This window comes from Podarcis melisellensis (assembly GCF_964234715.1).
Source record: "Podarcis melisellensis genome assembly, chromosome: 2".
Classification (NCBI taxonomy): domain Eukaryota; kingdom Metazoa; phylum Chordata; class Lepidosauria; order Squamata; family Lacertidae; genus Podarcis; species Podarcis melisellensis.
Window position 1 is genome coordinate 83,343,331 of NC_138529.1, and position 27,444 is coordinate 83,370,774.

At 42.3% G+C, this 27,444-nt stretch overlaps 1 protein-coding gene across 2 annotated transcripts in view; it reads right to left on the reverse strand.

Annotated features, from left to right (window-relative positions):
* Window positions 1-16,452, reverse strand: part of KBTBD12 (kelch repeat and BTB domain containing 12) — a 51,749-nt gene extending 35,297 nt beyond the window's left edge. The window contains exons 1-4 of one of the 2 annotated variants that reach the window (XM_081900471.1): window positions 16,238-16,438; window positions 8,792-9,974; window positions 6,901-7,171; window positions 1,582-1,732 (exon numbers count right to left, since the gene is read on the reverse strand). In XM_081900471.1, the coding sequence (XP_081756597.1) occupies window positions 1,582-1,732; window positions 6,901-7,171; window positions 8,792-9,870 (1,501 nt within the window). In that variant the 5' untranslated portion in view covers window positions 9,871-9,974; window positions 16,238-16,438. Of the gene's footprint in view, window positions 1-1,581; window positions 1,733-6,900; window positions 7,172-8,791; window positions 9,975-16,237 lie in introns of both variants that reach the window. The other variant, XM_081900472.1, reaches the window with a different exon arrangement.
* Between the last annotated feature and the right edge of the window lie 10,992 nt (window positions 16,453-27,444).

Genomic DNA, 27,444 nt, shown 5'->3' on the forward strand with positions numbered 1-27,444 from the left:
TTTTAAAATAGAAAAAGGTGGGTTGGACATACACCCCAAGCCTGAGGTAAATATGCAGTTAAAAGAAATTGAATCTTCTGTGACTACCTGACAGTTTTCAACCTAAACTGTTGAAAATCATTCCAAAATTGTTATACTACTAGGAAGTGTAAATCTGGAATAAAGCCACTGCAATTGCTTTTTGGCAGTTTGCAGTGGTGCTGAGGGAAAAAACCCACATCTGATTTTGTGTGAGAAAGCCAGGAAATTGAGCACAGACTGACAATTGACAGGATGTGTTGCAGACTGAATCTCCTTCTTGAGAGAATATCAGCAACAGATCGTGTGGAAAAGAGTTTGTGTTGATTCAGTCCAAAACTGAAGGTCGAGCACAAATGCTTCATGAACTTTGGTTTTGGGAGAGATCTGTATATTTGAAATGAAAAGCTTATGCATCCATCCTAGTATGAGTCATGAACCCTTTATCATTGACTAAATCTAATTCTGCCCCATGTGGTCCGAATTATGACACCTTTGCTGAAGGATGCATGCATATAGCAATGAGGATGTACATGCAGAGCCCTTTTAGGTCTAAACTATATGTTAAATGAAACTGTGCATAAGTTAGCCCTATGGCCCTTTGCTCCCAGGAAAAGCCACTTTGGGATGCAAGATTGAGAGGGCGGAAACAGCAAGGAGAATAGGCTCAGCCTTTTCCCCCCTTGCACACATTAATTCTCTGCTCCCAATCATTCACTCCCCAGGTGGTTTTTCCTGTGAAAGAGGCATGTTGGGCTTCTATTTGATTATAACAAGTAGTTAGGACCTTAGCAGAAATCATGTTGATCAGGTATTCAGCAGGGAGGGGAAGCAAAAGGGACAAAATCCAGCCAGCCCCCCCCCCCCCGGATTTAGAGTTATGGATTTAGAGTGACAATGAAAAGAAACATGCTCAGGCCCCATAGGGGCATAAAATTCTTCATCTATTCCCATTCTCTTCCATTCCCTTTCCTTCTTTGTGAATAAAACTGTGTCATCACGTGTCAACAAAAATCCCTTGTTTGTTCCCCAAGATGCTTGAAGGGAGAATTACAACGTGCTTGCCTTAAAATGCCTATTAGTGATCGCTTCAAAAATATGCGAAAGGAGAGCACCCAAAATTAATAAGGACAAATGCACATGGAGAGAGCTGTTCTTATTTTGCTAGTGCTCCTGTACATATTTGTTTGATTGGCAGAAAGAAAGGTGGGCCATACTTAGCTCACTGATACCTGGGGCCCCTTTTAGAATGGCTTTATATTATCACCACTTTGGGCCTGGGTGTCAAACCTGTGGCCCTCCTGATGTTACTGAACTCCAACTCAAATAATCCTCAGCCATTCTGATGGGGATGGTGTGAGCTGGAGTCCTAAAGCACCTGGAGGGCTACAGGTTCCCTACCTATGACCTCAAGGGTACTTTCCTCTTGTCCCAGTGCCTTTTCTTTAACCTACAATATGGAGAGAGAGGGGGGGGGGTTGAAATCTTTCACTTGGCAGAGGCAAATTGCTGGGGAAAATAAAAAGTGGCCGCCCTATCTGTTAAAAATCTGTTTGCTCTTACCCAGGACATAAATCTCATTGTTGACTACAGCTGTGCTGAAGCGGTATTTCGAGTACTTCATTGGCGGGCACTCTGTCCATTTGTCTTGGCCTGGGTCATAGCGCAACATTCTGTTGCTTAATCGATCAGGCTCATCGTCAGGAAGATCCATCTGTATGAAATATGACAGCCATATAATAATACAACATTTGGAGCCGTCCGGGCACGCCTGCATGCTATTAATCATGGAAGGCAGCTGAGCAGATAAATAACATAAACACATCAATTACAGCAGCGAAGTGATTCATACTCACTAGGCTTTAACAGCACCCATGACTTGTGGCTGGGAAATACATTGTGGAAGGCGCATGAATAACGGCACATTTATATTCTGCAGTTAGGGAGCTGAGGATTTGGGTAATAACAAGCCATCTACGGACACAGCGCTGACAGAGCATAGCTCTTTTTATAAGGCTGCTGTGAAGTCCCCGGAAGAAAGTAAAAACCTCTTTATTCCCCCCCTCCCCCAGAGATGGAATTTTAAAACGTTCCTCTTCTCCCAGGCCTTTGGTTAATTAAACAATATGCTGTATATGGCTTTTTAAACTGGAGAGGGGTAATTGTTTTTGTTTGTTACTATGTTGTTATTTTTGTGTTTTTATATTGTAAACTGCCCTGTGATCCTCTGATGCAGGGCGGTATAGAAATTTAATAAATAAATAAATTTTAAGTTGTTTTTTCAGGTTGCTCAAATGTTTCCAGAGTGCTTTGAAGATTCGTGAAAGAACACTTTGGGGGGATCATTTATTAATGACAAAGCCATAGATTCATAGAGATAGATAGATAGATGAAAGATAGATGATAGATAGATATAGATAGATAGATGCACATTTCATTTTGCACATAATCTGAATTTACTGAAGCACTTCCGTCTATCACTTGTATGTACTGTCTTTCTCTTTCACACACACCCTGGTAAAAAGCCCAGCAAAGGTATGGCCGGCTTCTGTACACCATATGAACAAGAATAAGTCACAGGTTATTGCCAATCTTGGGATCCCGGGTGGGGGTGGGGAGACAAGTGAACAAAGCCTAATACTGCTTTCTTAAGATGATGGTGTTGATCGCTGAGAACAAGGGGTGTTTCAACAACAGGTATGTTTTCTTCTATGGCTGATAAGGAAAATACCTAGATACAGTGGCGTAGCGTGGGTTGTCAGCACCTGGGGCAAGGCAAGTAATTTGCGCTCCCTAACCCGTGGATTTGTGCCCCCAACCCTAACCCCCAGATGTTGCGCCCGGTGGGGCCAGCCCCCCCTGCACCCCCCACGCTACGCCACTGCCTAGATAGACTGTAGTTCAGATGTGGGGAAGCTTTGGCCCTCCAGATGGTACTACACTCCCCAACAGCCCCAGATAGCATGGCCAGGGATGGCCAGGGATGATGGGAGTTGCAGTTCAGCAACATCTGGAGGGCCAAAGATTCCCCACACCTGCTGTAGTTATTCAAAAGGGTATGCTAATGTATAAGATGAATAGTTCTTGAGTTAATGTAGGGAAGATATTAACAAAAATAACTGTTTTTAATAAGAAAGCAAACAAGTGAGGATGAGCTGGGGAAAATCCACTTCAAATGTCACTGCAGCTTATTCTTAGGCAAGCCACTTAGCTTTAGCCTACCATCTGCAATACAGACATAATAATACTGGACTATGTTACCAGATTATTGCAAAGTGCAATGAGATGGCAGGTGTATTGAAAGTGGTTGTTGTCAGTATTGTTTGTTTGTTTGTTTATTATTAATTCCATAATAATTAATGCTGGTCAGCTTAATGAAAGAGGGAGCTGTGTGACCCTCAGACCCAATCATCAAGTTGATGTTTTGCTCTGGAAAAGTTGCCTTAAAGTAATTATACTATGTCTACTTCATCTTGTGACAATTTTATTTAACTGCACTCCCACATAGCGAAAGCTGGCATTTACCACGCCAGCATAGACCAACGAAATTATAATATGATGAACTCACTGTATGAAATGCATATTCAGATTGAGTATTCACCACATGAAAGCTGAAATGGTGTTATCATGCCAGGAAAATAATCTGCAAGTCAGGCCTTAGTTAGAAACATTATAATTAAAAGATGAATTACCTCTAGATAATGTTGTTGGCCATTCTGTTGCATTGTGTGAAGTGAAAAGAAAGGTCTATGCCGAAGCCTAGCAAAACCTCATCATCAATGAAGTGTCTGGACATGAAAAGGCAGTTTGACTGCACTTAGTCTGAGAGTCCATCTTAGACAATTCAGTGGGTTTCACATTAGTTAGAGAAGAGTCTGTGCAGGATAATTTTAAAAGAACCATTTGGGCTCTGGATTTTGACGGGCTGGGCTGTTATTGTGAAACTGGTACTGTCTGTGTATTTGCTTCATTTTTCAGTCCTGTGTTATTTGTCCCACCTGTATACATATAAGTCAGTGGATCACAGCCTTAAATCTGGAGGATTCTCCCTTCCAAGTGAAGCTTACCTGTTGCTTGTGAAAGAGGCACAAGGAAATAATAAAGAAACACACCTATGTGGGATGTCCTATGCAGACTATGAAAATGATGGATTCTTACTTTGAAAACATGACAAGTAGTCATTCAAAAAACCATTGGCATGTATTTTTGGGTTTTGGTATCTGAGTCCTAAAACCATACTTAAATTAAACAATCATTGTTCACTATGCAACTGACAGAAGTCACGAAAAGGCCATTGAGGCTTAATCTTGTGTAACTGTAAGATTAGGAGTTGGCATTTTTATGCAGCCTATAATTACATGAGGATTAAGTGTCTTCAAAAAATCATTGCTCAAAACCATATGTTCTTTTGTCCGAGTGTATGAAAAGCGCCCATGACACTGCATCATAGGGCTGCTGGGTTGTTTATGTATGTGTGCTTAAAGGTAGGGAGGCCTGCCTGCTCAGATCAAAAGACACTACTGAGCTTTCGTAACTTTTAGAACAGCTACTTGAATTTGATTGCCCTTCATCTTCCCTCCCCATTCCTTTTTCTTATTGTGTCGCGCCTTTTAGATTGTAAGCCACAGAGCAACGGCTGTCTTGTTTTGTTTTTAATCTTGGTACAGGACTTGGTAAACATTTAGACACTTTATCAATTATGTTAATATCAGAGTATTGTGAGGTAAATAAAGCACCTAAACAACATTCCCATGATTTTCACAGCTAATAGCTAAAACAATAAAAGTTACATTGAGCAGAGCAGGACGGGACATGAATATTTGAGCACATGAAATGTATGCCTGTAGTCTTACTGGGGTTACATCCACGCTGTATATTTAAAGCATATTAGACCACTTTAGCAGTCATGATTTTCCCCAAAGAATCCTGGCAACTTTAGTACCTAAACCTATCATAGAGTTATAATTACCAGCACACTTAAACTCCAGTTCCCAGGATTCTGTGGTGGTGGGGAAGCCAAGCTTGTTCAGGTGGTATAAAGGTACTTTAAATGTATGGCATGGATGTGGACCTGCACCACTGGAACAAACAATATAGGCAAGTATGTTTTCATATGTTTTCCCACATTCTGTGCTTTCAGATTTCCAATATATCTGTCAATATATCCTCCATGGGAAACCAACTAATCTACTACTTTAAAAGGTTAGCTGAACAACGGGGAGTAATAAATGAATCATCAGCAATTTGCTGAGATAAAAGTTAGTCATGAATTGAAATTAGCCTCTTGCAGCATGCAAGGTCAGCATTAAGAAGGCCCTGGGCTCACATGTGAACACATGACAAGAATCCTGCTGCATATAGACCAATCTAGGTCTTCTTCCTGTTTCTCACAGTGTTGGTCAGCCAGACGTTTTTAAAAAGCCCAGAGGGTTCACCACATCCTCTCTCCACTCTCAAAAGCCTCTCGTAAGCAGCCAACTGACAAAAGCCACCTTTGCATTCTCCCAGCCAGATCCCGTGCATGTGATAGCCTACCTTCCTTCTCTCTGCACCCTGCTCCTTGGCTCACGGCAGATGCCTGAAACAGCCTTGCTCAGTTTCAGGTTCCAATTTCCCTCCCTCCATCATCCTGACTAGAGCGATATTCCAGATCTCCTTGCTCTTCTCAGACACAGCTCACCCTCCACCCCTTGTGCATCCTGCTCCCCTTGTCTTACCCATCTGGTACTTGGGCCAGCCTTTCTAGTGGCCAGAGTGAGATAGCCCACCCACAAGTGGCAGACTTTGAGGTCCTGTTTCAGGAGCAGCAAGTTCTAAATGACATCATGCACATTGCATTTTTACTGCAAGGAGTGGGCACTGTTTGGATTGTGTGTCTCAATCAAGGAAATGCCTAATTTATTTCTACACTTGGGGGCTACAGTTGAAAGAGCAGTAAGAATCACTGTTCCTTAACCTCGTGGAGGAAATTAGGCTAATAAGTACACATAGGATTGCAAGCTGGGAAAGGTTATTCTGCCACAATGCATAAGCATCTTATGAAGTCAGTGAGCAGGAAGGACAATTGACAGCAGGAGAGTGTGATGGGATGGTAGGGGCAGAGTCAAAGCAGTAGACAGGTGAAAAGTGTCTGTGGAGAATGACAACCGAAGACACAGTTGAAAGTAAGGCTGTGTGTGCATTACTGGCTTAAAATGCAGTTAGGTCATTCTTTTTTTCAACTCAGATGCCGCTTTGGAGAAAAATGCATCAAAATGCAGTATTTCATAAGAAATGTCAGGACAGATACAGAACACATATGAATTGTGGCTAACGATATATGCATAAAGGTAAAGGTAAAGGTACCCCTGCCCGTTCGGGCCAGTCGTGTCCGACTCTAGGGTTGTGCACCCATCTCACTTAAGAGGCCGGGGGCCAGCGCTGTCCGGAGACACTTCTTGGTCACGTGGCCAGCGTGACAAAGCTGCATCTGGCGAGCCAGCGCAGCGCACGGAAACGCCGTTTACCTTCCCGCCAGTAAGCGGTCCCTATTTATCTACTTGCACTTTGAGGTGCTTTCGAACTGCTAGGTTGGCAGGCGCTGGGACTGAGCAACGGGAGCGCACCCCACCGTGGGGATGGGGATTCGAACCGCCGACCTTTCAATCGGCAAGTCCTAGGCACTGAGGCTTTTACCCACAGCGCCACCCGCGTCCCAATGATATATGCATACCCCTTCTCAAACCAGCAGTGAGAACACACTCGATGAGGTAAACAAGAGTGTGTACATGTTCTTAGAGGAGAGGAGGCACAGGGAATATGTACAGGCCTCCACAACAAGCACAGGCAGTATGGGTGGAAGAGTACACCATAAATGCTAAAAGGCTCTGCGATATTCCTCACCTGCGGCGTCCAACCTCCCATGACGTACAGCCTGTTTTTCACTGTTACTGCAGCATGGCAGGCCAAGGGCACTGGGAGGGGAGCCAAGGCCCTCCAGTTTTCTTGCTCCATTGAGTACTTCCCCACACAGTTTGTGATATGGTATTGGTTTTTCAGTTTCATCTGACCTCCTGTGATATATAGGTCATTATGGATGGTGCCTAGAGCATAGAGCTCACGAAACTCTGCAGTACACAGACTTTGCCAAGAGTGATTGCCCCGACTGTTGTACCTGTAAAAAAGAAGAAGAAGCTAATATTAGAATTGTCAGGGCAACAGGTCAAATCGGAAACATTTATACCTAATCCCTCTCTTTATGTGTCATTTTTATTTTCCAACAATGACAAGCAATGTAATTCTAAATATGTACATTTGGGAAGAATGGCAAGATAGAAATTTAATCATGATAATATGATGATGATAATGGTGATGGTGATGATGTATGCTCAGAAGGAAGTACTATTGAGCTCAATGTGTCTTCTTTCTCCCAAGTACGTAAGTGGGAATAGGATTGCAGCCAAAATGTGCCAAAACAACTTCATACCTTGGTAAACTTCTACCCTAAAATGATTGCAATATATATGCCACATGTTTGTGTTAGGTTTATACAGCGGGTGGGTGGGTGTGAATCTGTGGCTCTCAAGTTTGAGGTGCTGGTACTGGAACACAGAGCCCTATTGCAGGTTGGAACCAGGATGCCTAAAAGTGTCTCATCCTTTATATACCAACCTGACCACTGTGCTCTGTCTGAGAGGGCATCCTCTCTGATCCGTATCTGATAAGACAGGTCACCCAATCTGCCCAATGTCAGAATAAGTTCTTAGCAAGGCAGCAGCTATCCTGCAGAATTTCCTCCCACAACATCTGGAGGGCATCAGAGTAGGGAAGGCCAGTGGAGAACATACTATTAGGAGGGTGTGGCAATATCAGCGGGAAGGATAATTTTCTGTCAGGAAAATTCTTCCGTCTTCTATCCTGTTTTCTTTAAGAGGTAGAAAACAGAATGAGCAGTGTGTATACCTAGCCTTACAGCTCGGTCCTAACCGCGATTACTTCAAAATAATTCCTCTTGATTTTGTTGGGATTTATACCCAACCTCAGGTTCCCTTAAAACATCGTGAAGTCTTTCAGTAGTAATGATACTATTGAGTAAACAGGAATAAGAGCACTAAACTTGCCTGTGATTCAACAGGGACTAAACCATTGCAAAAGGAGGAGGAAAAAACAATAACTAGTAGCTTATGGAATTATTTGTGGCACATAGAGGGCACTCTAGCCATTGTTATCAATGAATTGGGCTACGAAATAAAAGATTTAGTCCAGAGCCTGTAGAAATCCTACTTGAGTGACTGTTGATTCGTATTTATATTGCACATAGTGTACTAAATATACTGCAGGAGTCAAGGGGAACTCGGTAGAAACCTGTGTCTTGGCAACAACATAGCCACCCAAAGCAGATACTTTATAGTAGTATAATAAATAAACTGGTATTGGTGAATAAAATAAAATAAAAATAAAACTTATCAGACGCCACCAGTATAAGTCAGATGAAGAATTATAATTGTCCGAAATCTTTCATAAACAGTTACATATGGTATCTTTTTAATCAGCACTGTTATGAAATAATGGATCTGAGGTTAAAGCCCTAAAAAGAGGCTGTTAGTTTGCCAGCCTCTGAAGTTAGGCAGAATACCAGAAGATCAGAGGAAGAGGTTTAGGCCACACAGCATTAAACAGGCATTGGGGTGAGTGTTGTAGCCCTTAAACCTTAACGTCTATGCACACATGGTAATTTGAAGTTTATGATGGGGTGCTAGTTGTATTTAGTTTCTTCATGTCAGAGGATACAAACCTATAAATTTCAATTTTCTTGGTCTTTTGCCTAGACATTTTGGCAGCGCTTGCCTCCCCGGCCACAATGATATCATTATTCTCAGTAACCACACCGGTGCATACACATCCCAAGCCTTCTCCATATTTCGGAGAGGAAATGAAGTACGTCTTTTGTGTAACAGGAGCATAACAGAAACTGGCATCGCCGTAGTTGCCGTGTCTTGATCTGATGCCCTGCGAGTTATTGCCAATGCAAAGCAGAAGGGTAGTGGTCTCCATGCCATAGCGAAGGGTGAGAGAAGGTTGGTTGGTTTTCTTGATAGTTTCCAATGCTCTCTCAATCATCTCACTACACAGTGTATTACTGAGAAGCACTGTGTTTCTTTTCCGAGCTTCGACTAGGAACGAAGGGCTTACAAGGACTAGCCTGACTTGCTTCAGGAGCTCATAGAGGTGATCTGCTCGCAATTTCCTGCTGTGGTTAACCCATCGGAGGACTAAATCCAAGACGCTGTCTTCCCTGGACACATTCAGATCATCTGATCTTATGAGATTTAGCAACTGCTGCATTTCAACCTCCAGTATTTCTTCATGCAGGCTCACCTCTGCAAAGTGCAGGTACAAATACCTCCTGGCTTGATCTGAAAGCTCTTCAGCCCCAATGTGCTTGGCAAAGTAATGAATTCCCACGCAGTTGGAAGCATCCATGTGCTCCATCATGTATGCCTGACACATGCTGGAAACGTCATCCATCTGCATGAAAAAAGCAGTGGTGGCCACACCCTGAACATTGGAATTAGTGAGGTGCAGCTCAGCCGTGTACATGTACTGGAGAATTATGGACACACTCTCTGCTGACATGTCATGCAACTCTACTTCCTTCTGTGTGCATTCAATCAGGCCGCAGGTAAACATTGCTTTGAAGTAGGGGCTGAAAGCAGACAGCATCAGTTTGTGGCAAGGGAACTTTTCACCTTCAGCCACCAAAACCACATCAATCATTTCCGATAAATCTCTCATACTTTTTATTTGATCCAGTAAATTCAAGCTATGCCGCTGCTTCCTTTTACCCTCGGACTTGTAATCCATGCTAAACATTTGGGTGTTGTTAAGATCTTCTCTTGTACTTGCTTGAGGTTTGAAAAATATGCTATTGGCATATCTAATAGCTTTGGAAGTGAAGTTCCTTCAATATGATGTTCCTGGAAGGGAGAAGGAGAAACATGTAATTTTCTTATGTGAACAAATCTTCAAATTGTCTGACAATCAAGTTTTACTGTTACAGCCTAAAGGAAGTAAATATTTTGAGAAGATGAATTTGCAATATATAATTATTATTATTTTTGCAAATTTAGGATTTTCAATTTCTGGTTGAACAACAACAAAAACCCAGTGTTTTTCCACTCCAGATTTTGAGGATTGAACAATTTGCACCAGGAGCTGGTTTCATTTATGTCCTTTGTCTGTGACAAGATCCTGAATAATGCATTACTATAGCAATATTTGAACAAATATGCAAAATATTCATAGTGTGAATGTTAAGAATTCATGAGAATATTGAGACCCAGTATATAAATCTGGATTCTAATGGATAAATTCTGCAGTCTCCATCCATCAAAACTCATGCATTTTTGTAAACCATTCACTAATTCATACATCTATGCCTACTTAAAAACACATTCTTTTCCCTATTTAGTTTCCAACTGCATTGCAGATTCTGGCAAGGAAACATTGGTGCAGAAACCTTGACTGGGCATTAACTGATGCTGCAACTTTGCTCTGACATCCAGTGTCCAATATAAATTGTTGTGGGCGAAAACTCAGCTAATGGAAGTGTTTTCATTCTGCAGCCTATGGGAAGCAATGCACAAACTCTTCGCTATAATCACAAGTAAAGGCTGAGTGCTTCTATACTCACAAGTCCAAATCCTTGTATTGGGCTGAGGTGGAGAATCTGTCCTGCAACTCCAATAATCACTGAGCATTAATTGTATCATGTTTTTAGGTTTCTTAATGTTTAAAAATGCCTTTAGATGTTTTTGTTTTTGTTAATTAAATGAGATTTTATTTTGAATATTTTTATCACTTTGGTGTTTGCTGTCCCGCACACCTTTGGGAGGAAGGTTAGGATATACATTTAATTGTTCTTGTTACTGTATTAATGTAAGGTTACCAGATTTTTTTTCAAAGAATCCGGGGACACTTTTTTAACAAAAAAAGAGGAATTTTTTTAAAGTTATTTTTTAAAAAATTAAGAAGTAATATCTTCTTTTTTGTGGTCTCCTCTGTTGTGCAGCCTTTCTCTGGGCCCCAACCTGCTTTCTTGGAGCACTAGCCACTGTGGAGTAGGCTCAGGTTGGGCCTGGGCTCGGCCATGTGTCCTTGCCCTTCTTCTCAGTGGCACAGCAAGGTCAGGGCTCCCCTCTTTTTTCTCCTTCCTCTTTCTCTCTCTTCTCCTCCTCTCCTCCTTCTCCCTGCGTCGGCCCCGGAGTGTCGCTGGGCTCTCGCTCACAGCTCGATTTGGGTCCCGGGGGGAGGGGGAGCAGTGGTTTCCCCAGTTGAAGCGGCAGGCGTCCCCAGTTCCCCCTTGGTAGTGGTGGCAGCAGCAGCAGTCTCAGCAGCCCGGAGCCAGCCTGGTAGCGCAGTTGGCTCTGGCTGGCTTCAGGAGCTGCTCGCTGCCGTGGCATCCACCATTTTGCCTCGCCAGAAGTCCCCATATGATGTGTCGTGTGCTGTTGAACCAATCACACAACATTCATTCCCTACTAATAAATCTACAACACTTAAAATATGAAATCCAGGGACATTCTGGGGACGGATTTTGTCCAGGGACAGATTTGTAAATCCGGGGACTGTTCCCGGGAAACGGGGACGTCTGGTAACCATATATTAATGATACAGATGTTTGCTGGGGCTGATGGAAATTCAGCACATTCTGGAGGAACACAGCTTCCCAAAAGAAAGCACCTGCTCTAGTTTAGCTCTCTTCTTCAATAATGAAAGAGGAGGGTAGCTAGATTTTGTTCAAAGAACAGTTCCTGGAGACAAATTGCCAAAGAGCTATTAATACATGAAAATAAGACTCCCACTGAAGTAACATTTTGATAATATTTTGCATTAGACATCCTGGATTGAGGGAGCTTCCTAGGTAGAGCTGAGAATTCAACAGCTCATAGGGGGGAATGAAGAGAAGGGAAGACAGGAAAGAACAATTTTTTCTTCATCATCTGATGGTTATGGACTAATATAACAGCACATCTAATAACGAGGAGAGAATTACGAGGCTGGATTGGGGACCTATAAACCATACTATTTTGGACATGAAGGTTGCCATGGGAGACAAAATGCTGGCAAAGATGTAAGATCACGGTCCTGAGCAAAACCTAATTCTCTCACATAATGGGAACAGCACAGTTGTCACTTTTTCATACATGCATCCCAAAATGCTCTTGGTTAACTTGCTAAGGGGAAATGGCCCACCCTGTTCAGTCGGACTAATTCCCAAGTGGGTGTGCATACGGTTGTTGAAGCCATAAGAGGATAGCATGCTTCTCCCAGGTGTGTGATTTCTATATTCTCATGTAATTAGATTTCTCTCTCTTTTTGATCTTGGTTACATAAGATAGAAAGCATTTTAGGAGAGATAGGAAGAACCATGGTAGCCCCATATCGGTGAAAGGACATGCTGGAAAAAGGTACTGAGAAAGAAAGCTAGGAATGGGACCTGTAGAAAACAGCTTGCCCTCTTCCTTCTGAATTCTCACCTTGCAATCAAACCCCTTTAAAGCACATGGTCTCCCTCAAAGAATCATGGGAACTGTAGTTTCTTAAGGGTGCTGTGAACTCTGAGGGGGTTAAAGTAACAGTTCCCAGGATTATTTCGGGGAAGCCAGGACTGTTAAATTGTTAAAGATGTGCTTTAAACGTATGATGTGGGTGTGACTCCTGAGAAAAAAGCTCAATTTCTGAAAGTTTGGTTCAGACCCCAAGATCTGTTAACTCTAGCTATAAACCACAAATATGGAAGACTTACTAGAATGTATCTCATAAAATTAAGTCATGAAACTAAAATTTTATGAGATAACAGGGATCAAGCATAATTTTGGGGAGGCCAGTTCAAAGTTGTGACTCGAGCCTGCTCCCACAAATACCTGCAGGCTTCTCTCTATCCATGGCCCTGAGTGGAGGAGAATTTATCCAAGGAAGTGTGGAATAGCAAGAAACAGTTACGATTTGTTCTTCTTCAAAACTATATTACAAACACGTGCCCAGACCTGGGGTTTATTAAGACCCTCAAATCTCAGTCCAATATATTTTGCTCCTCAAATACTGCTCCCCCACAACTAGGGCATGCACACACAGGCTGGGAGCTTCAGTGGTGCCCCTCTGGAGGCTTCACACAGGGCAGAAAACCTAGCTAGCCCTCTGAAGCTATGGCTCTGCCCTCACCACAATAAGATCCCAACTGATCTGATTTCCTAGAATATATCTTGAGCATAGATTGGGGGTGGGGGTGGGGTTCTAAGCAGTTCGTGCTCAGTGGACCTTAATATAGTGGTACCTCTGGTTAGGAATTTAATTCGTTCCGGAGGTCCGTTCTTAACCTGAAACTGTTCTTAACCTGAGGTACCACTTTAGCTAATGGGGCCTCCCGCTGCTGCTGCTGCTGCCGCCACCACACAATTTCTGTTCTCATCCTGAAGTAAAGTTCTTAACCTGAGGTACTACTTCCAGGTTAGTGGAGTCTGTAACCTGAAGCGTTTGTAACCCGAGGTACTACTGTAGGTGCAGCAGTGTTGTGCTGCTTGTAACAACCCAGGAGGTATTTCCTGTGAGTTTACTACAGCTAAGGAGTGGAGGAAAATGCTTCACTATCTGCAAATACGTTGGTTCTCTGTGTTTGCACTAAATTTGCTCCAGTTTTTTTTTAAATCAATACAGGGATAGTTTCTTTATGTACTGAAGTAGTTTGGTACCTGAATGAAATATAGAAATCCTTCTCTGTGTCTAATGAATAGCACAATACAATAATGAACAGTAAAATATAATATGGTATGGCTTTCAGTTTTAACTCCCTGCTTCGTTGTAACACCATCATTTCCCTAATATGCCAATTGCTAGGGCTTGAAAGGCTTAAAAAACCTTGCTTTACTGTGTATAATACAAACACTTGAAATACCACATTTAAAGAAAAGAAAGAAAGAAGGCTACATTCTCCCTTTTTATTACTTTTATTGGTTACCCTTTGTGTCCTGACAATGTTAATTTCGTTTTCCTTCTAGTAAATCTGCTTTAAATTTAGTAATTATTAGGGTAGTTAACACAGCATGCTTCCTCATTCTTTAACAAAACCTCTAGCAGTTGTGCTTTGGCAACACTCTGTACATCTGCTCTCCAGGACTACTGTTATGAAATACCCCAAAACGTTGTGCAGAAATAGAGCATTAAGGCGACTCTCAACTTATGCGGGGGTGACATTCTGGGGATAGTGTGTAAAGCCGAAATTGTGTATAGTCAAAACAAATTGGGGTCAATGGCAAGTGGGATTGCCAGAGTATTTTCTTCCTCAGACGCCTGCCCTGTTTCTGTCTCCTTTCTGCCCTCTTTAATTCCCCACCCCCTTTCTTGCCAAGCACGTATTATATCTGTATTATTATTTGGGAGTGGGTTCCATTGAATTCAATGGGGCTTACTCCGTGCTTTTTTCTGGGGGTACTCAGGGGTACACAGTACCTACACCTCCCCTCCCCAAGTTAAGGGCCATAGCTGTGGACTCAGTGTAAAGAGGAAGTCTGGCTCTGTGATCTCATCTCCAGACAAGACTAGTTCCTAGTCTGTTGTCCACCTCACACTCTGATGGCATAACCTCCAACTAGGGAAGGAGAAGTGGTCTGTCTCCTTTTAGAAGCATCACTAACTAGTAGTTTCTGTGGCGATGAGTCATCTGGACTCTAGTTCTGCAGAGTGGTACAGTGGTACCTTGGGTTAAGTACTTAATTCGTTCTGGATATCCGTTCTTAACCTGAAACTGTTCTTAACCTGAAGCACCACTTTAGCTAATGGGGCCTCCTGCTGCCACCGCGCCACCGGAGCATGATTTCTGTTCTCATCCTGAAGCAAAGTTCTTAACCTGAAGCACTATTTCTGGGTTAGTGGAGTCTGTAACCTGAAGTGTATGTAACCTGAAGTGTATGTAACCCGAGGTACCACTGTACTTAATAGTCTTGGCTAGGGCCATTAACTTAATGAAGAGACTATTTTGACCACTTTAGCAGGTCCTCTCTCATCTTGCAGCTATAAAACCACAGGTTTGGAGGAGATCGAAAGATGACACCCAGACTACCCCATGCTACAACAAGACATTTCGGTCATCTCTAGTATAAATAACAAGTTGATTCACAGCATAAAGATATCTGACATTTCCAGTGTCCCTGTTAGCTAAGGGACTCACAAGTCATATGTGGCAAATGTGTGTTCCATCATACAACGTACAGTGAATTAACACTGGCACTACACAACCTTTGTTACTGGCTCCTGTGAAGGAGCAGTTTTGCAGCCTCTTAATTTCCTCTAATGGTATGAAAACTCTTATTTACTTGGCTGTGTATACACAATAGATTTAAAGCACTTTATCCCCCCTTCCCCAAATAAGCCAGAGAACTGTGGTTCACAGAGCTGCAATACCGTTAATAAACTGCAGGATTTTGAAGGTAACGTGTATTAAATGTGTACACATTATAGTAATGTGTATTATATGTGCATGGTGTGCATGCAGCCTTACTTTGCATTTCCTTCTCACTGGCAGTGTTTGACCAATATGTGTAACCTTAAGCAATTCTGTCAGACTCAGGTACTCTACACCCAAATTAGAACTCCCATATCAGCAATAGAGCAATTATGCATCTAAGTTTGTATTGTGATCTCACAGGGTGCAATAATATACTCCATCTGAGTCTGTTAACTCCATGGCTGTAGCTGATAAATCATCTGCAAATATTTTCTGTGAAAATATTTCTCTAGAAATTGGTGTTGATTTCAGTTTCTGGGCTTTCTGTTGTTGCCTTGTTTGATGTCTGCAGCCCTGGAACCTAATAGTTTAATGCTCCTTCAGTCTCATTCAGGCACAGATATTCTAATCTTGACTTCAGTTTCAGGCAGTCTCATGCAATCTCGAAGGCAGTTCTGTGTAATTTATCATGCATTTGATGTACAATATGGCTTCATATTGAAGAACTGCAAAGAAACCTTCTTGAACGGCTGCCATTGTCTGCCATGCTAGATTCAAAGTGTTCCCATATACTGGCACCCTCATCTCTGTAGAACACAGTTAAATTTTTCTTTTTGTTTCTCAAGGCCTAGCTTAGGCCTGTATTCCCATCACAAATATAACCACGTCACTTCCCTGCCACCTAAAGCTCAGCCTTGCTACCGCATTTGTATCCATTTCCAAAAGAGGCATATTTACCTTTTTCTCTCGGCATTTCTATAATTTCTGTTACTTCTGGGTCTTTTCTGCTTTGGGGAACCAGGATGGGAGGAGTAGAGAGGTACAGACGGAGAGGCGAAAAAGCAAGCCTCCTTTTGCCTGGTGCATATACCAGAGTCACATGTGGATGGAATGAAAGCCAGAAGATATAAATAGGCTTGGCTCAATATTATTTGACTTGGCACTTTGAGAGAGCTGTATTAATGTCACATCGTGGGGGCACATTGGGACTTGGTGAGACAACTCACCACCTGGCATTTGTGCTTCCCCTGTATAAACTGCCATGTAGCTATAAAAATAAAATGGGGAACCAATTTTAAGAGAACTGGGACTTGGAGCTGGACTTTATTAACTGGGGCAAGTCAGCCTTGCTTTTGCTGTACTGGTGGGGAAGGACTATGGTGGCCATGTGCTCAACTTTACAGAGGACAATCCTCTATGTTAAGTTGTAGATGAACATATCAGACGACACAGCAATTCTTCAAACAGCTCTTGTTTATTCAGAGATCAGAACAGAACAGAGCTGAAGGGTTCAGTCAGTCTGCTTATATAGAGCTCCAGTACACATAATTGTAACAACTTTCTAAAACTATCCAATCACTGAATGTCACTTTCGATCCCTTATTTGCATAACTATCTACAGTATCCCCCTGCTGGCCGAGGATGAGAACTTCAGTACCTAACACTCTATTTGTGCTCATGTCCCACTCTCTTCACATTGGCCTAGTTTGCATGTCAAGGCATGGCTTAGCGTGAACATGCAGGCTCCCAGAGAGGAGCTAAGCCAATGTCTGGTTTAGTGTTTTGTCCATATCCAGACCCATGATTTAGCTCTCTGCAGGCTAACCATGAGCTGTCATTAAGGCACAGCAACAAAAATAACTGGGGAGGAGCAAAGGAACCTGAACAGATTCACACAAAATGTGGTTTGATTTAGCATGATATAGAAACCAGTCCATACACAAGGTTGTGTAGATGCTGCACTTTTAAAGCTTGCCACCCCCAAGAATGCTGGGAATTGCAGTTTCTTAAGGGGGGTGGGAATTGTAGCTCTGTGAGGCATAAACTGCAATTCCCAGCAGTGTGTGTGTGCTTTAAATGTTTTTGAATGTATGGTGTGTAGGAGAAACTGTTCTATAACATTAAGAACTCTGCCAGGGAGTTGCATAAAGCTTTGTTTAATAAACCTGTTGTTACTAACTTCAGTGAGGAGCCTTAGTAAAGGTTCCACAGACAATGGCAGCTTCCCTCTCAGCTGCTTTGCTTATGTAACTTTGTACTGACCACAGTACAAAGTGGTGTCTTGAGAATAAGAAAATGTTGGCATGGGGATCAATTTATGACTGAAGATTAAAGAGCTATTCTTAACTGAAGATTAAGCTTTAAAGATCAGCTCTGAGTAAGAAGGAAAACTAAAAAGTTCTTTAGACTTGTGGAATTAGCTATGCAGACATGAAATTTAATTTTTCTGCCTTGGTTCTCAGAGGTTCAGATCAAGAAGACATCCAATGAGATTAAGGAACCAAATACATGAAGAGGTTTTAATTTACACCATCCAGATCACTTTTGTTGTACCACTGAAAAGGACTTTCCATATCTAAATTTTGACCTATTTTTAACTAGCAATTTAAAAAATAATATAGAATGAGGTACTTACACTTTTTCTTTTAAAAGGATAAGCAATTCTCATAATATTGAAACATATACTTTTCTTCCTTTTAGCATTGATTCACCGTAAACATTTCTCAGAACTGAAATCTGTTTCTTTATCAAGATTTACCATTCTAACTAGACTTGTTATCTTAACGGACTCTCAATAACTCTTCAGTTGTTTTAGCTCACTGTGTGTCTTGTGTTTTCCTTTTACACAAACACAAAATGAGGGAACGAAAAGGAAAAGGGAAAATATTTACAGATGTGTCTTCCCCCATGCCAAATTTATATGTCTTCTTTCATTTAAATAAATAAAAATTAAAGGTAAGTACCTTCCTTTGGGTGTGAGATGTATTTGGAGATGCTCTTGGAAAGTCTGGGATCCGGCTCAGACATGATGAGACTTGGTAGTTGGTTGGACCCTAAATTTTCAGATCCAACACTTGACTCATTTCAGATACAACATATGTTCCATTAAAAGTTCTCTTTGAAAAGATACAGGATCACCCTCAGGCATTTTGGGAGCTAATGGATGGACACTGAGTTTTCACATCCAATTTTGGCATTGCTTCAGAAGCAATTTGCAATATAACACTGTCTCAAAAGAAACGTAACCGATCGGTAGAAAACACAATCTGAAGGAAGAGACAATGCACATACTTTTGTAAACAAAGAAAATATTTAATAAAAATTATTTTAAAAAAACTTCTGAAAAACAGCTAGACTCAGAAACTGGGAACTGTAGCTTGTTAAGGGGGCTGGGAATTGTAGGTCTGTGACAACTACAGTTGTCCAGATTCTTTGGGGGAAGTAAACTGCTTTACATATATGGTGATTACATAGCCACAAAAATGTATATTGTGCTGCTAATTACTATTGCTAAGTGAGAAGAAAGCTTCGAATTTCCACAGTAATATTCTTAAAGGTCTGCAACCATTCTTAACTCAGTTCTCCCCAGTGCTAGTCACTTCTTACCAGGACAATGTTCCTAGGGTCTTCAAAGATTTGAGACCCATAAGCACGTAGTAGCATAAAATTTGCAACTGGTAACCAATGAAGTTGCAGGCCCACATTACTCCCTTTGGAAATCAGCTATGCCACCTCTCAACATTTATAAACTATGCAATATGGGCAGGTTTCAGCCACATTTTTACCATTGTTGAGGGTTTGTCATCTTTATATTATGCAGATGTTGCCTTAGCAGACGAAAAGTCCTGCTTCCTGGCTGGGAGAAACAGAAGGGGCATAATTATGTTATGATGAGCATAGAAAAATTGGAATGCAAAGCATGATGGATGGTGCTTTTGTCAATTGGGAAGGCAGTGTGAGAGAGCCAGGCTGCACAATAATAAAACTTCCTCCACAATTCTGTCCACTTTGGCTGCTGAAATGCGGCAACGTGCCATCCAGCAAAGAATTACAGTTTCTTTCTCTCTCTCTCTTTTGTTATATTAGTTATGTGGGGCTTATAAAGTAGGTTATGTTGTCATCATCACCGGTAATAAAAAAGAAGACGAAGCATTAGAAAAGCACTTTTCTGAAAGGCAGGGCTATAAATACTTGAGAGAATTTATATTTATCCATATGAATTTGATATTACAAAGATAATCTGCTTCCTTTGTGGACAAGTGAATAGTATGCTATCCCTGGAGTCTAGGGGGTTTAATTCAAGAACTTCCTTGGTGGCATGACAGCCCTGGCTCCCTTGACAAAGCTACTGCCATTTTCAAGTTCCCAGGCTCCATTTTGGGAGACCACAGATAATGCACAGTTAGTTAATCAGTCCTGCTTATGTATTTTGCTTGTTAACCTATCTTTAGAACATACAGAAATTAGGGGTGCATTTTAATGCGTAATGCTAATTGATGTGACAAAGTTATATTAGAATATTATCAGAAATAAGAAATCAAACACTGAAATTATTGCGTAACTGCGGCATGCAACAAAATTATCATTTTTGGTTGGCCCCTGGAGCTTGTTGACTCTCATGCACTGCACACCCTATATGGCTACCACAGGGTCTTGCGTAATAATAATAATATTTTTTATTTATACCCCGCCCTCCCCAGCAAAAGGCCGGGGTCAGAGCGGCTTACAAGCAGTAATAAAAACAAGTTGAATGATTACAACTTAAAAACAAAATTAAAATACAACATTAAAATATTGAAACATTAAAATATTAAAATGTAGCCTCATCGCAGGAGGAGAAGGAAAGGAAAAAAGAAAGAGAGGGAGGGAATCAAATTGGCTCCAAGCCAAAGGCCAGGCGGAACAACTCTGTCTTACAGGACCTGCGGAAAGAAATCAGATCCTGCAGGGCCCTGATCTCATGAGGCAGAGCGTTCCACCAGGCTGGAGCCAGAGTTGAAAAGGCCCTGGCTCTGGTTGAAGCCAATCTAACTTCCTTAGGGCCTGGGACCACTAGGGTGTTGCTATTTATGGACCTTGAGGCTCTCCGTGGGGCATACCGGGAGAGGCGGTCCCGTAGGTACAAGGGTCCTAGGCCGTGAAGGGCTTTAAAGGTCAAAAGCAGCACCTTAAATCTGACCCTGTACTCTACCGGGAGCCAGTGCAGTTTGAAAAGCACTGGGTGAATATGCTCCCATGGCAGAGACCCCGTGAGGAGCCTCGCTGCAGCATTCTGCACCCGCTGGAGTTTCTGGGTCAGCTTCAAGGGCAGCCCCGCGCAGAGCGAATTACAGTAGTCAAGCCTGGAGATGACCGCCGCATGGATCACTGTGGCCAGGTCGGGGCGGGAAAGGTAAGGGACCAACTGCTTGATGCGGCGAAGGTGCATAGGAGATACTTAGCCAGGGTATTGCTGCCGTAGCGTATGAAGGGTTCAGAAGCCATTAAGTCTGTGCCATACTGATATGCCTTGAAAGAATTACTAGAGAAGATGTATGTGTGGAGCCCTGGTGGGAAATTACACCCAAGCCAAGCAATGCATGCATGTATGGGGAAGTGGTCGAGTATCTGCTTTGCATGCCAAAGCTCCCAGATTCAATTCCCAGCATCTCAAGTTGTGGCTCAGAGAGACTTCCTGTCTCAAACTTTGGACAGACACTGCCAGTCAGTTTAGACAATACTGAGCTAGATAAACCAACAATTTGACTTAGTATATGGTTGCTTCCTATGTTGCTATATTTCCTGTGTCGCTATCGCAAATGATAATTGGTTTTGCTACTTTTTATACTACACTTTTTCTAACCCCCGCCCATAAAATGTTATTTATTTATATATCTGCTATCATCAGTTACTACCTACCCGCCCTTCACCATAATGGCCCAGGGCAAGTTACAACCATGTAGGAACACAATATAGAAATTGGTTTGAACAATTTTCAATCAGAAGTTAAGCAGCTGGGTCTTTCAAAATAGGTGCTAATGGACAAGGTAAAGAGGTGCATTTTCAGCATACTCTTATGTAGTTGGTGCAGTATTGTGCCTAAATATTCTATTTATTCATTGGCATTTTCACCTCACCCTTGCTCAAAAGGTGCTCTGTGTAAAAGTATGCATTTTATTTTCGTGTCAACCTGTATGGTAGGCTAGGCTTCGCAAAATCACTGAGTAGGTGCCATGGCCGAGGGGAGATATAACCCAACCTCCACATAAGCTTTGTGCAAGCAGATCAGGGTGGGTGACTGTTGAATAAACAGGTTGTCTGGAGGGGTCATTACTCTGGAGCAGCCCTCCAGCACTCTTGAGCTTATTCACTAAATTGCCCATAGGCTTCAGAATGTAGAATGAAAATCTGGTGACATATTGCAGCTTCTCCTGCAGGGGAAAAGGCCTTTAAAATCCCCCGAGTTTCCCTCCCACAACTATCTCAACAGCAGGGAAGGCTGGGGCAGCCTGGAACAGGGAGAGGGGGCCTGGACACTCCCCTTCTCAACTCAACAGAGCAGGAATAGCTCTTTGCTGGAGAGAAGGAGTTGTGCCATTGTCTCACTGCTCCCCCCACCCCCCAATCTTCCGGTGTTTATCTGGGGAGGATTAGCTGCCGGAAGATGGAAAGAAAGCCCTGCCAGAAGGAAGACAATGGCTTGGCTTTTTCTGTAAAACTAGCATGGATGTTCAGCAAAACTCTTGTGGGCCTGCCATGCTGCCAATGGCTGGGTCCTTTCAGCTAAAAACATACACAGAATTCAGTGTTGTTTTATCTGCTTATGGAATTAGACGGATCGATGTTCTTGCCAGTCCTGGAACTACGTAGTGCAGGCCAGGTTACAAATGTAAATGAACAGAAATATGTTTTGAAAAACCGCTGTGGCTAATGAAATGATTGACAGCCTCTCCAGTATTCACAGGGCTCCCACCATGGCAACTGGGGAAATGTCATCAAAGAACAGATCTGTTGAACATGTTGTCTGTATCCACAATGAGGAGATTAAGATCTCCCTCCAGGCACTTCATTTAAGTCCTCCTCTGCTCCAGGAAACGGGTGCTGCTCCCTCTCACAGCAGTTGTGACAGCGGGACAGAGAGGACTGTGACAGTGACATCAGAGGCGAGTCAAAACCCGTTGATGGAGAAGGAAACAATAAAAGGCACATGACAGAGCAGGTTTCTAAGAAGCAAAGGTTGTTCAAAGGTGTCAGTGGATACCCTTGGCAAATGAAGTCATCATTACTCTGCCCTCTAGTGCTCAAAACTACAGTAAGTATTTGCCTTGTTTCCCTATGCTGTACTAAATGCTCTGTAGTGCATCTATATTCTTTTGAAAGTGGTACTGTACATACAGGATTCCCATGCAAATTCAGTTGGGGGCGGGAGGAAATGCAAAGCATATTACCGTAATTTTCTGTGTATAAGACGCCCCCATGTATAAGACGCCTCCTATTTTTTTTAACCCAAATTTAAGAAATCAAGTTGTTTAGCTTTTTGGGGGGTGGGGGGGAGGTCACTTCCACCAATCGCTCACCCGCCTGCCCACCACTGCCGATTGCTTGCCACAGCCACTGCCAATCACACACCTTGCCGAAGCCGCCAGTTGTCTGCACACTTGCCGCCACAAACAACCCACCCGTCCACTTGCCACAGCCGCCATTCACCTGCCCAATTGCCGCAGCCACAGCCAGTTGCCAGCAGGCCTTGCCGCAGCCACCAATCACCTGCCCAATTGCCGCTGCCAATCTCCTGCCATTAATCGCACGTCCCCCCTCTGCATTCACTATCTGTGTATAAGATGACACCCAATTTTTGCCTTTTTTTTTTAAAGCAAAAAGCATTGTCTTATACACAGAAAAATACAGTGTATCTTGTTGCCCCAGTGTGGTTCTGGCTTCTAAAATATTTATAAATATAAATATAAATATTTAAATGAACATATTTATTTATATTAGAACATTTAGAATGTAATATCAAAGATTCTTCAGAAGTTTACTTTGAATACAACCGACCAAGAAGTCCTCCCATACAACCTTCATTGAAAGGAGTGGAAGCTACATAAGAGCACATGTTTAACATTGCATATTATTATTATTATTAATAATAATAATAATAACCAACCTTCATCTGAAAATCACAGGGCGGTTCCCCTCGTAAAAATACAAAATGAGAACACAAAATACATAATAAAGCAAACACAAACCAATAACCCTCCCCCCTTCAACACAGTTAAAGACCATATACTCTAATGCTAATCAGCCAAAGTTCTGGTTATAGAGAAATGCCTAAATATATGCAATGAAGGTGCCAGGTGAGCCTCCCAGGTGAGCTTATTTCACAAGCAGGGCCCATTCTTGTGTTTCCACCCCCTGGATCTCTTGTGTAGGAGGCACACAAAAAAGGGCCTTAGATGATGGGTCCAGAGCTGTTCATATGGAGACAGGTGGTACTCGTGGTATTGTGGTCCTGAATTGGGATTATGCAATTAAATGGGATTATGTAAGCAAATTTGGCAGTTAGAGCCACCCCCATTCATTTCGATGGAGCATGCACTCAAGGCCTTTCCAGCGGATGGTGTCCTTTAATACAACAAAATATAATATTGGATGGGGGAGATATGAGAGACGATTGGCAAAGCTTTAACAGGAAGGAAAAAAGGAAATCTATTTATTACAACATATCAATGCGAAAAATAAAAAGAAAGAAAGAATTGGGAAGCTGTGAGAATGCCTTGTGGGCATAGTTTGTTTGTTTTTAATGCTCACACGAAGGGTTCCATTGTGGCATACTGGCATGAGGCATGGAAAGGGCTTGACTGTATGTTTCATGCAGTGTATTTGGACAGTGATGCCAATATTTTGTCCCTTCTGTTCCTGGCAGTCAGAGTGCAAAAAGGAATTGGTTAGATATCAGTACTGGCCACCCAATCTGCACAACCAACTTTCTGACTTCACAGGGGATGGAAATTATGTCTGCTTTGGAGGAGATGCTTTCCATGTGTTCCCCTTGCTTCTGGTTTAGTGCCATAATGATAGTGTGGAACACAGCCATGTAGACATGTCATTAGACCCCCAGTAAGAGCTTTACCATTAGTTTTATTGTCTTTAGGGTCAGTTACACCCTGGTAGAGATTCCCTGCTACATGTGTTTCTTGCTTAAGGAGAAGGATTTGCTTATTCACTGTATGCTGTAGCCAAGGACCACCCAGCATCTGTTTAAGATAAATGTCACATTCACCTTTGTCAAGGACCACCCAACTATTGATAAATGCTGCCTATGCTCACGATTCTTAAAGTGTTAACTAGCTTAACTTATGAGGTGCAAGTAGACTTTTTCAAGGCCAGATGCTTTTCAAGGATGCTCTGTCTAGGCCAAGCACTAGAGTGCCTGTTTTGCTCTGTAGCTATTCATATGTGTTGATTTATAGTAATGATAGGATCCGAGAGTAGCTCCTATTTCTCTATATTGTTTTCTTCTCTAGGAATTTATAGGAAAGGTAAAGGGACCCGTGACCCACTCTGGGGTTGCGGTGCTCATCTCGCTTTTTTGGCCAAGGGAGCTGGCGTACAGGTCATGTGGCCAGCATGACTAAGCCCCTTCTGGCAAACCAGAGCAGCGCATGGAAACACCGTTTATCTTCCCGCCGGAGCGGTACCTATTTATCTACTTGCACTTTGACATGCTTTCGAACTGCTAGGTTGGCAGGAGCAGGGACCGAGCAACGGGAGTTCACCCCGTCGCAGGGATTCAAACCGCCGACCAGAAGGTTTAACCCACAGTGCCACCCGTGTCCCTTCCTAGGAATATAATATAATATAATATAATATAATATAATATAATATAATATAATATAATATAATATAATATAATATCCCAGAGACCTTTCTTTACTAGAATCCAGAGCATCTCATGGACGTTCATGGATTCCACACTTTGTGTAGCCTTGGATCTTGAACAAGAGTGAGAGGTGGCAAGAGTGAGAGGTAGGAATGACACAAAGAGCCCCTCCAAACACCCTTTCTATTGTGCTTTCCCGATGATTTGTGATTACGATGGTAGTGGGGCAGTTATATGTTTATGCCTGCAAAAGTTTTGCAGCAATTATACTACTTCATTTCCAATCAGTGCATTTAAGTTCCTGTTTACATCGTGCATGTTTTTATACCACAAATGATCCAGATTATTTTTTTTGACCAGCTTTTCTTGTGCTGTAGTGCAAGAGTGTCCTTCCAGATGGCAATAATGTGGTAACATTGGCGAATCATTGCAGAACTAATAAAGCCAAATTATGTGTCCATTATAAACCCACCACTAATGCACTGTCATTGCACTGTTGACATTTTGCAGAATATACAGTAACCACAAAAAACACCAGTCTAGTGTGGCCCAAAATCCAACACAGTGGTTTTCAGTGCTTTTCAACATTATCTTCTGGGGCCAAAGCATCTGACGCACACACAAAAATGTATTTGTGAATCTGCAGGGTTGATATTTTTCCGGCCTGTACCCATGCTTTGTGCTACAGCTCCTGGCATCAATCCTTGGGTATCAAGAATCATATCTCTTCCAGTAACCTGGTCCTCTCCTTAATGTCCAATCTCTCCCAGGAGACTGGTTAATGACTTCTCTGCCATTTATAAGCAGGTCACCTGGATCATGTGAGCATTTTGGATGTCCCTTTCTCAAGCCACTTTGCATGTTATTGGAGCGCTCTGTGTGTGGGATTTCCCACACACATGCAAATTCCTCCTGTTCATGCTTCATATCCCCTTGTTTCCTTTGTCTGTTGCCCTTCCTAGCAGTTTCCTGCTACCTTAACTTAGAGACATGGCTCGTTCTTAATGTTTCTTTGTCCTATCCATATTTCCCAGATTTCATATTAATACTGCTTCTTGCATAATTTTTTTCCTACACATTGCCATTGTCATCATCAGTGAAGCAGATCTTCATGCGCCTATTCAGCAGAATTGCAAAATGGCTTGGCACATGCATCTGATTAAATCTTCTTCACAAATCAAATTACCCTTCTGCAATTAAAGAGGTTGCTGCAGTGAAGTGGAGCAGAAGGATCTTATAAATTCTATTTACCTGTGGATGCCAAAATGAAGTAATCCTTTGCAAATCCTGCTGTGAATGTGTAGCGGCAGGCACAACACTGTCTTCTCACTCCTTCTTTATGGTCTTTCTATCTATCATCAGTCCCCCACTCATTTCTACTTCTTTCCTCCATTGTTCTCACAACACCTACTATATACCCTGCTTTAATTATATGCAGTTGATTTCTTTCCTCTATTAAAAGGCAACCACTCCCACCCACCCCAAACACCCCTGGCATCATTTACCCTCTTAACAACATACCAGCTTGGGTTCATTGCATTCATGCAAATATAGTGGGAGTGAGATGTGCCGTTTGTATGCATGAGGGGTTTGATTCTACACGATGCAGCGCAGCCAGTACAGTTTCTTCCAGCAAAGCACTTAAGCACCTGCCTAACACACACAGAAGACGCAAGTGGTCCCATTTGCATTATACATGCCTTTTAAGTAAATGGCATTGTTGGGTACTTAGCTGGGTTAGGCAGGAGTTCTCTCATATTCAAGTAAGATCACGCTCACAGCAAACCAAGCTCCTTTGATACACACATTACTTTTTCTACAGTTACTCTCTGAATTTGAGAAAGGCAGCCACCAAGCCTGATGTAGACAGAATCGTACTCTGTCTTCCCCTGTTTTTGCTTCTCGTTAATCCAAATAAATAGCATCTCCAAGTTCCAAGCTCACAATCGCTAAAAGCATTTATAATCAGACAGCAGTAATGTGCATTTTATGTGACTGATTGGTTTTTATTTTTAGCTCATCTTTCCTGCAAGGAACAAGTTGGGATGGTGGGCATGGTCCTCTCCCCACGGGTTGTTATGGGGATTAAATGAGGAAGAGGAGAACCATATATTCCACCATAGGCTCCTTGGAGAAAAGGGTGGGAGATAAATGCAGTGAAACAAGCAAGCAAGCAAGCAAGCAAGCAAACAAACAAACAAATGTTACATTCACAACAATCCTGTGTGGCAGGTTAGGCCGAGAGAGAGTGACTGACCCAAAACTGCCCAGGCAGCTTGCATTGAGAAAATAGAAATAGAAAGAG